Source organism: Aplysia californica, unplaced genomic scaffold (genome assembly GCF_000002075.1).
Source record: "Aplysia californica isolate F4 #8 unplaced genomic scaffold, AplCal3.0 scaffold00260, whole genome shotgun sequence".
In the NCBI taxonomy this organism is placed as follows: domain Eukaryota; kingdom Metazoa; phylum Mollusca; class Gastropoda; order Aplysiida; family Aplysiidae; genus Aplysia; species Aplysia californica.
In genome coordinates, this window is record NW_004797530.1 from 919378 (window position 1) to 935056 (window position 15679).

At 38.5% G+C, this 15679-nt stretch overlaps 1 protein-coding gene across 3 annotated transcripts in view; it reads right to left on the reverse strand.

Annotated features, from left to right (window-relative positions):
- Positions 1-15679, reverse strand: part of LOC101851810 (1-phosphatidylinositol 4,5-bisphosphate phosphodiesterase beta-4) — a gene marked incomplete at its 5' end in the record, with an annotated part of 49000 nt that overhangs the window by 18455 nt on the left and 14866 nt on the right. Inside the window, 5 exon segments of one of the 3 annotated variants that reach the window (XM_005100791.3) lie at positions 1911-1995; positions 3990-4164; positions 5492-5646; positions 10215-10313; positions 14777-14887. In XM_005100791.3, coding sequence (XP_005100848.3) covers positions 1911-1995; positions 3990-4164; positions 5492-5646; positions 10215-10313; positions 14777-14887 — 625 coding nt within the window. 3 annotated transcript variants of the gene reach the window in all.

Below are 15679 nucleotides of genomic sequence, written 5' to 3' on the forward strand. Positions count from 1 at the left end.
CATGCCCAAGGCAGGTGTTAATACAGGACAAAATGAAAATGTGATTCAACACCCACAGCAATAAGTACCAACCAACGTTACTTTTGTAAAGTTGTATTTATTTTTCCTCTGTGATAAAAATTGCTGTACCGTTCAATCTTTTGATATAAAAGCAAAAGTTATGTCTATGAGACAACACATTAATGAAACATGGTGACTGATATGAAGGCTCTGAAGATATATTGTGCAAAGGTCCTGGTAAAGGGTGAAGAGAAGCATAAAAGCAGATCTGTACTGTGAGTTCCATATCATTCTGTGAAAAAGTCGGGTGACAAGTCAAGTAGCAGGTTACACAGCAAATCAAAACACTAATAGACAATTTCAAGGAAGAGCTAAATCCTTTGTATTGTTCGTTTGAGTAAAGAGAAGCACAGTTTCACAATAGAGGTCATTCAGAGCTGGGCAAATAATTGAGAAAACAGACATAATCTGCAGGAGGGAAAGAATAATAGAAGGAAACAACAGTGGGGCCTTCCAACCAGCTGCAGAAGAAAGAAGATTGGACTATAGAACTGAAACGAAACAGAAGGAGCAGGCAACATCAGAGCTCCAATCAACACCCCATACGGCAGACAGAAGTAACGGAGGGGCAGGAATGAGGGGTTGTTTTGTTTTGTTCAGGTTGAGTAAGAGTTTTACGACACTTGCAACACAAACAGGTCACATAAGTGCTGAAGAATAGAGTTGATATTTACAAAGAAAAGGTACCATGGAGAAAAAAAGATGATGTAGATGTTTGATAGGAAAGAATGATCAAACCACACCAAAGCACCTTCCAGCAACCCACCGCAAGAAAGAAAGAAAAATTGTCAGTAGTAGCCTTAAAGTGTCCAAGCCAGTGCCTAAGTACGAATTGCATGCTACATCATAGCATAAATACCTAGAACACACCCAAGGAAGTCTACTACATCTGGTTACTGGCGTGCTGGACTGCATTATAAACAGAGATGATAGAGAGTGAATGAACAGCATTACCATGAATAAAATATTAATATGTTGGTGGCAAACTCAAGCTGAAGCAACATGAAAACAATCCATTGAACACATTACTTTACAACTCCCATGAACATAGACAAGAAGACTGAGCCTAGTTTTCCACTACCACAACAAGGAACTTAAGGAGCAGATACGAAAAAAGGGTTGTTTTGAGTTGATTTGCCACCTCTTACAAGGTGGAATTCAATTATCTAAGCAGGGGAAAATGTGATCCTGACAGAGTGCCGACTTATGAAAGAAAAACACAAAAGATGTTGAGTAATGACTTTTCAATAGGCAAATCAATCTAAGAAAACATTCTAAAAGCTCCCAAATCATTTCTAATACAGTAGTTTTTACTTTAAAACAGAATCGTCACGTGCCAGATCATAAACAGAGATCAGCAATCAATATATGCCATTCCTTTCTCTGCTTGGATGCTCAAAAAAAACAAAAAACATTCCTCTCCTGTCTTTCCCCATTACCTATCTGTTCACGTTTTCCAAGTAAGTAACTTTGGATCTACCCCTGCCTCATTTTCCTTCCATTTTCCCAATGAGAGCAAGATGTTCAAGGCTTTCAATTCCATTCAAGTGTTCTAGAAACTGAATTAATCTCTTCCTAAGTTTTAAAAAACAGATTAATTTCTGTTTCTTCAATTCTATTTTTCATGTCTTCAGTAATTGCCCAGCATTTGCAGAATACAAATGTGCAGTTATGAAACAAACAGCAAAAACAATAAACAGTGACAATGCATGCAACAGTTATCTCATAAGCAAACAAACACCATGAGAACTAAAATGGGCTTAGTATGATGTTGCAACAAACACTCATCCTGTACACACACACATACATAAAGGGTGATTCTTGCATGCTTTTGCAGCAAAAAAGAATACTTGACAAATTCAAGAGCCTGCGTTTTGAGGTATCCCAAGCCAGTGTTTTCATTGAAGGAACTCATATGATAGTGGATGTTTCTTTCTGAAATAACACAAGGGCACTAGCAGCTCAGAACACATCCTTTCAGAAAGAGCAAAGAAAAAAGGCAAAAAAAGAACCAAAATTTTAACTGACCCCATACATACAAAACAGTAAAACTTTAAAAACAAAACAAAAAAACATGAGATACAAAAATATATAATTAACAAATGATTGGTCACTTCCCTACATTAAAAAAAATTGTGATAACAAATAAAAAAGTCCTTCCCAACAAAATAGAACAAAAATGGTATTAACAAATACCTGACCTCTTCCCTAAACAAGAAGGGAGCACCCCTTCAACATAAGAGTTTGATCATTTAGGAGGTGGGCTTCAACCCAGTCTGTCAGGGCCAACCCGGCCTGAGAGGTGTACAAATATCCCAGCAGAAAGACGGGAGATAATTAATTAAAATTCCCCCTACATAGGAACCATACTCTAGTCTTCTGCATGCAACGGAAAAATGCCTAATTTCTACACCACAGACGCTTGTGCAATTTTCTAAGCCATTCCCATAAAATTACAAAGGATATCTGATTTCAAGCATATGGTTTTTTTAAAAACAGACAAACGAATCAATCATACCATAAAAGCTTCCAATCATGTAAAAGCATAACAACTTAAGGAAATTATGGGGAAAAAAGGTTCCCACAATCAATGCAGCCACTAATCTCGGGGTCAACGGGTTTTTCTTGGGCACAGAACAAAGTTGTGGGGATTTTTTTTAAACGCAACTTTTCAGGAGCTGGAAAAACACCGACTTACACCCTCTTCAAATTTGGCTAACAATACTTGGACCAAAGTCATACTGCTAAACTATTTCAATAGCAACACAATCATTGTTTTGACATAAACAGCATGCTGTCATGAGCATCACATATACAGTCGAACCTGTGTAAGACAGAATCGCAAGGGAGCCAGAAAAAAAATTCCATCTTAGACAGGGGAATTTAGTGAATTTAGTGGGGAGATTGGGGGGGGGGGGGGGTCAAAAGGCCAAGCCGGTGTGATCAAGGGTCGCTTGTCCAGTTGGCAAGCAATCACAAGTGGTCAAACTTCACACCTCTCAGTTGCTATCCTCTTTGATAATGACATGTGTGTCAGTCTTATTTATCCAATTACTACCAGTGACTGAATTTCATAGGACCACTGTTTGACCAATTTAAAACAGAAACGATTGAACATCTACTTTTCTTCCACCTTTAGCCCCACCCATCGGTATAATAAGCACAGTCAACCAATGCCACCCCCACTGCCACTTAACAACGATTCAAGGAACTCTTTTTCTCGGCTAGCTGTACGATTAGGGCGGCAGGCATTGGTCAAACTAATTTCACACCTCTGGTCCCTGGCTACTAATGAAAGCTTCCATGCTGAAGCGCCACTCGAGCACTTTTACTGGCACTCTTGGGATTTCACACTCGTACCATCCTGACCATTTTCAACCCTCAGTGCTCAACTAGATAGAGTAACGTCTACCCCCAAATTGCACCCCCACTCCCCTTCCTCTCCCAGCAGCATAGCATTAAGTTTAGAGCCGGCGGACAGAAGCAAACTTGCGAGTTTTATTTCAAATCAGGACTGAACGGACAAAACATTTTCCGTCTTAGACAGGTAAAGCCCTCGGAAGGGAGCGTATTTTTCTTTCCGCTTCTGCGTCGGACATGTTTACGTTTTATACAGGTAATTAAAGAGGAATCTATCAAGGGGGGAGCGGGGAGATTCAATCAAGACAGGTTTCTGTTTTACACATGTTTCCGTGAAGGCAGGTTCCATTGTATTTGTTTTAGTAACTCCAGATACGATAATTTGGCCCCTTACCCTAGATTTGTTCTTTTCATATTACCAATAACCAAAAAATTTACAGTCCAAGACCCAAGACAGATTTCCTCAACCTGACAAAAAGAAGAAAGTCAAACCCACAACCAGTGTCGGGAAAGAAGACAAACAAAAAGGACAAAATGCCAGAGAAGAGAATAACGTTAAGGTGTTCTACCTTCAGCAACATCAAAACCCTGGAACTTGACCGGCTGCGCATAGTTGACCATGGCAGACAGGTAGGGGTGTATGTTGGTGGTAGCCCCAGTGTAGTGGTAAGTGGACATGAGCTCCGCTTCTTGGTCAGCGGTCAGTCCACTGTCCATAGAGTCTGTCTTCAGCAGTTCATCCAGCTGGAGAACACATGTTTGTTAGTTGTTTTTGGACACTTATTTTGTTTGTATTTGTATAAAATACACGTCATACTGAATACCCAACAGATAAGTCATTTTAAAGATAAACCACACATGTTCGCTTGAGTTTGTGTATGTAGAAGCACATCATTACTATAACCTATTTAGCACTGATGAAAAAAACAAGATGGACAGAATGAGCAGAGGACAAGGAAAGAGGTAGAACCTACCAGAGTGCCTTCAAATCTCAAACCACCTTCTTCTAAATCAGCTGGACCAGCCTTTCAGATGACAGTGAACTGTAAAAGATAGTACTATACATATCCTTGCCGATGGCAGGTATGACTTCACGTAAAAAGCATGGGGTATATTTATCTGACTCCAGAATGGACCCCTTTTTTTTTGTTGGCAACACACACAATGTGGGGGGGAATTTCGGACAGGACTCGTGCCCTTTGCTCTTTCTCTTCACACTGACCTCCATGACTTGAAATGACTACAGAAAAACCACCCTCAGGCCACCAGATGTTCAGATTATTTAGAGCTTAAATCAAGAGTACAAACCAATTTAAGAACCGTTCAAGTAAGAAATCCAGTCCAAAGCCAATTTCACATTGACGTCACTCAACAGAAATAAAAAAGTTATGTCATACGTGAATGGCAATAGCCAGATAATTGTTAAATGGAAAATCCTATTCAGCATTACTTCCCCTTTGCCTGGCCCATTCCTCTCAGTATGCCACACGTATAATACAGGGGGCATACTTTTGGACATCAATTTTTAAATTGTGCATATGGTATGTGAATAAATAATATAGACCTATACAGCATACAAAGGGTGCAACAAGCACAGAAGAAAGATACCAACCCAAATGAAAAGAGGTTGTTTAAGATAAAGAGGAGAATACCATTACAATAATGGTCAAACTGAAATAGACTGACCAAGACAGCAAATTAGTATAACAAATATCACGAAAAAAATTGTGAAACCATGTGAGGCTACGGCTGGCTGTAGAAAAAAACAGCTTCCAGACAAATATTTCAACTCTTGGGCCGCAACCTGTTCACTTGAGTTAACACGCAAACCTCGATGAAAAAAAAAAAATGATTAAACTGTAGAGACACCGACTCAACCGATATTTTTTACATAGATCTTTGAAGGGACCAAATCGGAAAGTGAAAAATGGAAGGCAAAACTGAGCTTTGCAACATTCTTGTAGCCACAAAACATGCAGTAATGTCCCGAGGCGCTTAGGTACTGTTTCATATTATCGACATAGCATATCATTTTAGATTAGTTACACCATTGGGTCACAAATGCTTATACCTCCTCTTTTCCTCCTTCCTCTTTGGGCTTCTTTGCTGGCGGGACCTTTACGCTGGTCTTCTTGATCTCCGAGTCTGAGTCGACGCTGCCTGTGGTGGTCTTGGCAAGCTCGGGGTGAGCTTCCGTGTCCGTGTTCTTGGTGGTCGGGTTCAGGTCTGAAACATAATACGATCATAGGAGATTCAGTCATCAAACACCTTATTTGAGTAAAGAGATGCACACCCAGAGAAAGTAAGAGAGATAGACAAATACAAAAGAAGGCGAGTAAAGAAGCTGCAACCAGAAGAACTTCAGTCATAAAATATTTTATCCATAGACTAGAACATTATTACTTGTGAGGCATAGTGGAGAAATCAGGCGCTCATCAAAATATTGAAATCAAAGAAACCGACATTTTTCTGGCTGTTATAAAAACATTGATCAAAGGCATAAAACATGTAAATTTGCTGTTTCCAAGGACTCTCTAGCTATGGAAGTCACCAAACTTTGGTGGACATTCTCTCACTAATTTTACCTCTGAAACAAGGCGCTTCCTCCTCCTTCAATTGCAAATACCTTGACTTCTTTTCAAGAAAGATGGATATTTTTTTCAATGAAAGCAAGGCAACTGAACAAACTATAAGATGATACCAATTAACTCCATGTGCCCAAAAATGGATGAGCACCCGATTCCACGGCATCGTGACACATTTATTCATACAGATGGTAACCTATGTCTGGTGACATTGACCATGACTTTGAGTTTGTGAGTAAAGAGAAATAGAGCATTGACGCAATAATAGTCAATAAGTGCTGAGAAAAGGCAAAAATCAAACAAAAACAAAAGAGGGATAGAACAGAAGAAGGACCAACCACTGATGCCCTCCATCTACCCACTAATATTCTAGTCATAGACTAGAATTGCATAATTTTTTAATACTCATAAATCAGTATTTCAATTTGTGTGGAGAAAGAAGCACATCGACACAATATCGGTCATTCAGCGTTGTGGAAAAGAGAGACAGACAGTCAGGAACAACAGAAGGGAAGAAAAGAAGTATGACCTAACAGTGATGTCTAACAATCGCCTTCTCAGGTCATCTATATCAAATGATACGGACCAGGACAAAAGGGCAAAAATCAAAATATTTTGTCGAGTTTTTAGCGAGTCCACAATAGGTTTTTTTTGTTAGTTTTAATAAATGCTTCACAGCACTTACAACACCAATATATCATATAGGTGCCACAGATTGGAGGCGTTGCTGGGGAGTGGCATACACAGAAAAGGAGGAGAGATAAGAACAACAGATGTCGGATAGGAAAGAAGGAGCAAACCACATCACATCACCTACCAACCACCAAACAACAGGACACTTTTTACATGGAGTAGTGTAAGACATGAAACCTGAAAAAGAAGTAGACAGACCACAGCGCATCAAGGCCCCAGTGAACTGCCTATGGAGGGTTACAGTTTCAATAACAAAGATTAATCAAAACACTTTTTTTTAAAATACTGTAGAGCTGTGGTCTACTTTCCATGACATTCCCAGCGTCAATTGGGGGAAAAAGTAAAACGACTCTGTGGCATCACCTTGTAGATAACTGGTAGAAGCTGATATGAACTAATTAACTAATTTCCTAAACAACAGATACAGATAGTAGCAACACTGACAAGAAGCTGCAGGAGGAAGGAGGAGGGTCCTTTAATGAGAAAATGTGCCATGTACTTAATTACAAGGTAGGCCTACAGAGAGGAGTCACCTCCATTCTGAGACATCTCTAGAACTAACTGGGCAGAAAGTAAAGAGAAAGCGAATATCTTAACACAGAATTTTCAAAGGACCATTATACTTTTATAAGTACACCTTAAAGTGCTCAAAAGAATAGATGTGTGCCACCATTTAAAAAATCCTTCTTGCTTGACAGCAGGTGACCTCTTTAGTTGGGAGTTGTATTCATGTAAAATTAACAACAAATAATATGTCCATCAGCGGTCTTTTTCCCTTAATCAAAATATGTAGTGTGACACTCCTGAAAAAATGTATCGTAAACACAATTTCCACAAATTAACTTCCCGAGAGACTAGTGCAAATGAATTTCAAATAATGGCTGCTCTAAAAGGGCAAAACTAAAACATTCGATTAAAAATGAACACCGGAACAATCAGCAGGTGGACTCGTAGAGCGGGGAGCGGAGCACGTACTGTATGGCAATGCCCGGAGTGCTATGCTATTGTTCCCAGGATCAAGTAATCAAGTATTAAGACTGGTAGAGGAAATCTTAATCTACAGAGATCATCGGGACAAGAGGGTTTTGCCATCTACACATCCACTGAGTTGATTTTAAAGGTAAGCGGAAGCACGTCAGAGCCGTAAGCGTCGTACACAAAGAACAATGTCCAAGAACTAAGATTACTTCTCTAGGGTATCAAAAAAAATATCTATTACATAACACAGTTGGACCTGCCATTTAGCTAATGAAACAGAAAATCAGTAGGGGGAAAGACATTTAACGATGACCATGAGCTAAGCAATTAATTTCAAAACTGGTATAGAAAGCCAACAAAATGTTGAAATGGTGGCTTTGAAAACCTTAAACTTTGGGGTCAAACTACAAACTATATGAACTGCTGTATTACCCTTTCTGGGTGTTACTATGTATCTGGAGAGCACAAATGTGGAAAAGGTATGATTTGATGCAATTTCAGGTAGCTTTACTGGGCCACCTTTCTGTAATAGACATGGCATGTTGACATTTTGAGTGCATTTTGCCTATAACTCTCAAGCCATTCTAACTCGCAACACTTTACAGTGAAAACTAAAATTTACTTATTGTTTTCTTTAAAATGCTATTACAGTGTAAGGTAAAGGCTTCACTTATTACATACCGCAATGATTTTTGGTTAGGAACGGTTACGGTGTGTGTCCCCAACAGGTAGGCCTATATAATTTACTGAAGGCATGAAGTAGTAAGTTTAATTAGTTCCACAAAACTTCTGCTCGATCGTACAAGGCATCAGATGGAACATTTTTTAAAGATTGCAGAATACCATGACACGACTTTTAATTTTACTGTTGAAACATAAATGCTTTTACATTTTTAACAACAATTCTTCCCTGGGTAAAATGAAACCTCTGAGCTAATAATCATTCTACTAAGCTGTCTACACAACAAAGCAAACTAAGATGCTATGGTACATTTAAAAGAATTAAATTTTTTTTTAAATTTCCCAACAATGTAGCATCCCACGGTAGAATTCAAAATTCACAGAGTGATTTCATTCACAGGCAAACATGAACCCGAGGGGGGGTGGGGGGGGGGGGGGGGTCGAATAATTCTTTTTCATTAGTTGTTTAAAAACATGATGGGTAAGATCAAAGCGCACACACAGAAAAAAAAACCATTAGAAAAACATAAAGAGCTCTGCACCTGGCATTCTGAAAACAGTGAGAAAAAAGAAAGTGCACGAGAGAATTACAATTAAAGTGGGTTAGAGGCATGAAAAAGGCAGAATAAAAAAAGTGCAAAAAGAAAAAAACACACATGTGTTCATCAATTATAAATATTGCAGTCGAACCTGCTTTTATAGCCAACTGTCCAAGACAATCAGAAGTACAAACAACAATTTCCCATTCCCCCCCCACCCCCTCTTGCATTTTTAACAAATATTTTAATGACAATGTCCATGAAATTGAACTGTCTAACAAAACCAATTTTCTCATCAACAAAAGGTGGCTGTCTTGAACAATATCTACTGTAGTTTATAATTATGGTGAAAGCAAGTAAGTGCGGAGGGGGAGCCCATAAAATTTTAACACCAGTTTAGTCCTTTATATACATTTTGTAATTTGATAGGAGTACTAAGATCTACTGGGATAAAATTTGACTTTTCAAACACTCTGGAGATAAATAGCATTAAGTTGCCACTCCACTAGCAAAACCATAGATTGTCTGGTCTTCCAGCAGGTCATTTAGTTATAATAAAATGCAAAAATTGGTCGACAATTCACACTTTTCAGCAGCCTGGAGCAGTCATTCGCATTCATTTAGAAAAAGCAGCAAGTACGTCAGCACTCACACTAGCTTTAAGAGCCATCAACAGGCAGTTCAGAAAACATTCCCAGCCATCAGCAAGAATAACAGAAAGGCTTAGCTTTAAGAACAATGACAGTTCAGAACAATGAGAATTCAGAACATTTAGAATCATGCATAGGTTCACAGTAAAGAATGAGGCAAGGAAAATATTAGAAAATGAAAATCAGGGCAACACACAATTCCTGGCAATAGTAACACATTGGATTTGTCCTTTTTAATGGAGTGCATTACCATTACTATGAAAAAGACTTTTTTCTGACTTTACACACAAAATGAAAGGACGACAGCAGAAAATTGTTTTCCAAGGAGAACTCAAAAGAAAAAGTAATCCTTTTTCTATTCTTCAGATATAAAAAGATTGTTGCCTCATTACTAAAACCTCATATAGATTCAAGTATGAACAGAGAATATAAAGGTTGTCTCTCAAAATGTTCCATTCCTCAAGTCACTCCATTAAATCAGTCATTTTTTATTACTTCAAAACATCACCTGAAACTCAAAAGTATGCACACCGAAGAACCAAAGACAAAGATATTAGGTATTCTTTTTTAAAAACAACTGCAGCCAAGACACAAGAAAATGAAGATAAAAGGGCACAGGCAAATATAAATATGTGAAGATATTGATTTCACAAGGGGGAGGTATGTACCAGAGGGTTTGGTGCTAGTAGAGGTGGTGGTAGTGGTGGTGGTGGCTTCTTTTATTTGAATAGTACTTTCAATACTACTGGCGCTATCTGCATCATCATCTGAGGAAAGGGAGAACAACATAACTTTGTCAGCTATACATGGGAGCAGGGGGAGCAAGGCCAGACTTGAGGAGGGGGGGGGTCCAAGTAAAGGATGAACGATAGTACAATTGGCCCTCTTGATAGGCCGCTTTCAACCAGGTGAATACACGAGGAAGATAGACTTCCACTATGGCCGAAGAGGGAATGGTAATGTGCTGAAGGAATGTGTAGTGCAGACATACGATGACACTGTGGTGACAAGGTCATGCTTCTGAGGATACTTCATATCACAATTATAAAAACCTTGGACAAGATCTACCACTGGTGACAGACAAACCCTTCCCTTGTCAGGTCCGAAGGAACAGGTCGGGACAGAAAACCTGCAGCCTTATACACTCAAATAAAAACAGAATTCACTGATTGTAAAAATGACTTTGATTTCCAAAGCTGTAGACAACAAGCAAGACTAGGTAGACTAGCAGAATCAGCCACCAGTTGTTCTTTATATCATCATAATACAACTTCAACCGTACAAAATCAAATTACAGACACAAAAAAAAGCATTTTATTTGAAAGGAATTATATGCTTCAAATGTTCCTCAGACATTATTAATCTTTTCAAGGGTAGACTAACCACATCCAACTGTCAGTTTGTGAAATTTACACATCATGGGTTACTTTCAATGTAAACTGAATCTGACAAGATCTGCATGAAAAGCAAAAAAGGTTTGGAACTCAACTTCTCTGGCAACTAGAGGGGGACAAAACACATTCTAGGCTTCAACTGAGTTGCTATTTAGTTTTAGTAGAGGTTTTACGGCGCTCGCAACTGCATAAGGTCATATGAGTGCCAGAAGATTAGAGGTGTTACAAGAGAGTAACAAACATAAAAAAGAAGAAGGGAAGATAAGGATGATAGAGATTTGATAGGAAAGAAGGAGCAAACCACACAAGAGCACCCGCCAACCGCCTGCACTGAGTTGCTAATGTCTGACAAATCTAGTGAAGTCCACTGAACGGCACTGCCAAGTGAAAGACCAGAAGACCTAAAATCATGTATAACAGATAGACAAGCCCTGAAGTTAGACCAAAGTGGCAAAACCCAACTATTTTTTTTTAAATCAACGCTATCAGTCAGTATCACTTACAAGAACCATCAGTGCCAATGCCAAGCCATGTCAGTAAATTACAGTACAGACAACTGCACATTGAATCAGAATTCTCAAACGGACATCTTAAAATCCAGTCACACCATTAATTTTCACAAGAAACATATATTTGTTATTTGTGACTGTCACTCTGATACAAAAGGATGACAGACAGTGTGTTCACTCTACACCATAACTAAAACATTACAACTCAACAGGTGCACTCATTTAAGGCCCAGCAGCAAAACTATAGTACTCGATTCTAGACCAAAACATATACCAACAACTTCGTCAATGAAAAGCGGCTAAGCTTATCTTTACGTAGGACTCTTTCTATATTATGTGGTGCAACTCTGATCCAAATCGCCACCCAAATCACATTTCAACCTCTATCTTCAACTCTGGATTTAGCAAGCAATGCAAAACTTCTGTGAAAGGATGTTGAACCTTCATCATATGCACTTGGTTTTAAAAAAAAAAAAAAAAAAAGAGAACCTCCGTCAATATCATACATTAACACAACATATCACTCCAAAAGCATGAGAAATGCAAAAAACCACTGACAAGCAAGAGTTAAAAAGGTGAAGCGGTTCAAAAAGTAGGCAGTAGAAGACGATCAAGCTCACCAAAAACCTCACCAAAGACCAAAGCATTACTCAAACCATAGGCCAACGCATTGAATAATAAAAATGACGTAAAAGTCACCAAACAACACCATCAACAATAGTTGGAAGCAATCATTACAAAGCCCTTTCAAAACTAAAATAAAAACACTTCTCCTTTCTTTTTTGTTGCCTTGTCATCCAAAAAATGTTTTGTTGTGTTTTGTTTTTTTCATCAAAACTTTTTAACTTAGTCTGTTTTACCAGACTCTTCATATTTTTGCACGAGTATAGAAGCTGAACATCAGCAAGCTGTTCAACTGCTCTAAGCCCAGATTCAACATAATTTGTCAGGAGAAAGAAAACACAGTGTCATTCTTTTCAAAATTATACCTACATTTATGCATCTTTTCTTGTAGAGTGTTTTTTCCAAAGTTTAGAATTTGAATTTCAACAAAATATTTCTCAAGTAACAAAATATTTCTCAAGTACTTACAACCAATTCCACAGATTAAGAAACTAATTTTTTTAAAGTTCATCCACTTGGGCTTGGTACATGAACAGCTGGCCAATATAAAGTTTCCATACTGCCGAAAACTATATCTATTAAACTTTAGAGGCATTTAAAGTACTGGCCAAGTAACTGCAAATTTTGCAAAAAGGCGCATTTTTTGTTACTGAGTTGAGTTTGAGGTGGATGCGCACACTTTAGAGATAGCCTGATCTTGTACAGTGACATCTGGCTTGATTTGGCTGGTTTTGCGCCTTGTGCATTTGTACTTAAATGAGAATCTCACTTGAATTGGCTGGTTTTATGCCTTGTGCAATGAGATCTGGCTTAACTTGGCTCATATTTTTTGTCAACTTTTAGATATTTGACAACAACTTCACAAACTACTTCATTCTAGGTCCTAAAAACTTAAAGTTTCATTGCCATCCCCATTGCAAATGTCTCTTGAGTGTGTCAATGCTCGTCAAAGGTCTCTGCCAGATAAAAGTTACGCGAAAAAAAATGTTGGGAGGAAAGATAAAGATGAAATAAAATCAAGGCGAGTTAAAATACATTTCTCCCACATCACACAAAGAGTCTCTTCACCCTCCAACAACTATGAATACCACAATAAGTGCTTTACAGATCAGTTAAACACGGACACAACTTGAAGCCCCCTCCCTTTTCTTCTAACAATAAGAGAATTGAAGTACAACAAATAGTTATGACAACAACAAAAATAGGGAAATAAAGCCGCATGTTGGGCCTAACTTTTCCAATTTTCTGTGCTGCTGAGGTGGACAAAGAGCCCCATTTTCACAGCAATCTGGCCGTGCATACATAAAACACACAAAAAGATGATATTAACACTCTGTGGATTCGATCCATGCAACTTGAAACAGTGGTAGACAGCTTCATTGGCAAGCCAAATACACTTAGGACAGCCATACCAAAGAGAACTGTTGTTTTTTTTTTAAAGGGAGATAAATGTGAAGACTCATGCCATAGGAGAAAAACTTCTGTCTTAACACTCAGTCAGAGAGCCTGAGCCCAGCAACTCCAGTACATCAAGACTTATTTACTCTACTGTACAATTCTACTCACAGCTCATAATATATTACAGAAGAATAGAAAACATTTCGAAAAGAATTTGAAAATGACTCAGTAGTCCACAGAAATATGAACTATAAGCATCTTTTGAGAAATGTGCAGGCTCTGAGATAAGGGGAGACAGTGGAAGCCTCTTTAAACTCACCACACAGGAGGAGATGAAGCATTTCTAAAGGGGACAGTGCCTTAAGAAAAGCCCGTCCAGCCCAAACTAACCTTCCATAACCTTTAAATCTGACAACTATTCTTCTGTGGCTCTCAACTGAGGCTCTCAACTATTCTGGGGAATGTTTGAATGAATTTGCTCTCCGGAGTGACGGAAATTTTCTGGCCAGGTTCAATTGGCCAGATTCTGGTAATTGCTGGGAAAAAGGCATCTCAAGAATGCTAAATATGAGGAAACCATGAATTTGTGCAAGAAGGGAAGAGAAGGGAGGACAAGCTATGTGCGGTGGAAACCTAGTGTATCAAAAGGACAACAATCAAGACACAAAGAACAAGAGAAATCAAAGAAAACTGTTAGGATATCCCAACAAGGCAATGAGGTAAAGGGTTCAAATATGTCTCACACATAGATAAGTCCCTGTCTAATCAGGAAGAAAGTGCAAAACACTGAAATACCGGCACAACAATTGTTCAGCACCAAAACAAACAAACAGCTTTATTTTTTTAAAGTAACTGCATTTTGTGGACTATAAGGCACTCCAAACAAAACAAAAAATTTTCATCAACCCTATGCTGAGTATTACGCAAACCTGTCAACAACACTTAGGTGAAGCAAGCAAAATGTGAAACTGGGTCAAAATAAATTCTTCAACACATTCTTCCCAAAAATGATTTTATCGTATGAAAATGTGTCATGATGTGGCAGAAGGAACATTATGAGCTATTTTTGTGAGCATCAAGAAAGTCACATGCCTTCACTTGGAGGTCTATTAAGTCAATTTTTGCCTAATACCGCCAATTAAAAGCAGAAAGGTTGAAATGGAAGAGAAAAAAATTAGTGCCTTGTAGTCCATAAATCACTAATTACAGAAGAAGTCTTTTTTTAAAAATGTAAAAGTGCTTTCAAAGAAAAAAGCCAAGAGGTATGAATAAAACCGGAGTCGGTGTTGAGATAGTAGTACATACCATTGAGCGGACCTTCCTCGCCATCAACTGCAACCACATTGGGGTCTTCTATCACCTCACTGTCTTCATTCACAATCTGAATCATGCCCTTTTGGAACAGCTCCAATTGCCCTGAGGAAAAAAAATTGAAAAGAGATAAAAAAAAGTTTTGTCACATTCGAAATAGCTGCTAGATAAATGACTTCAACTTCAATCCAATTCCTGTCACAAACAAGATGACAACCTGGCAACTAGTTTTTCGTTTCAGAACTGGACTGACTGTAAATGATAGAACATATTTTGGATTATTAAGGAATAGTTTTAGTTGAGTTTTACAGCACTTGCAACCCAAGAAATGAGGTGTTACTAGAGAGTAACATACAAATAAAAGAAGGAGAGATAATGACAAAAGATGTTAGATAAGAAAGAAGGGACTAACCACATTAGAGCACCTACCAACCAACCACAGATCGTTAAAGAGGAGGGTAGCTTTGAGCATTCCTGTCATAACCACTAGGACTGAGAGGAAAATTACATTAAAGCAAAAAGACCGAGATACTCCATGAAATATGTTCTCTGCACTGGTGTCAAACTCATGTTTTCATGGTGGAAGTTAACTCACCCAGTCCCGTGACTGAGATATCTTGGTCAGCTCGCAGGCTGTGTTCAATCTCACGACCGAAATGACTCGGTTCTATAGTTTTGTTCCGTATACTAGTTATTTCGTTTCAGAAAACGGCCTCAAGTTTTATATAAGGTAAATTTATTATTTCCCCGCCCAATTCTGCCTAGAGGGGTGCTGGAATGTTGTTTCTATTGTCATTACACACGGAGAAGTCAAAGTTTTTGTAAAGGCATTTTCAGCAGTTTTGTTCACACTGATCAGCTGAGTATGTCTCGCAATCGATTCTCTCTGCCTTCCTC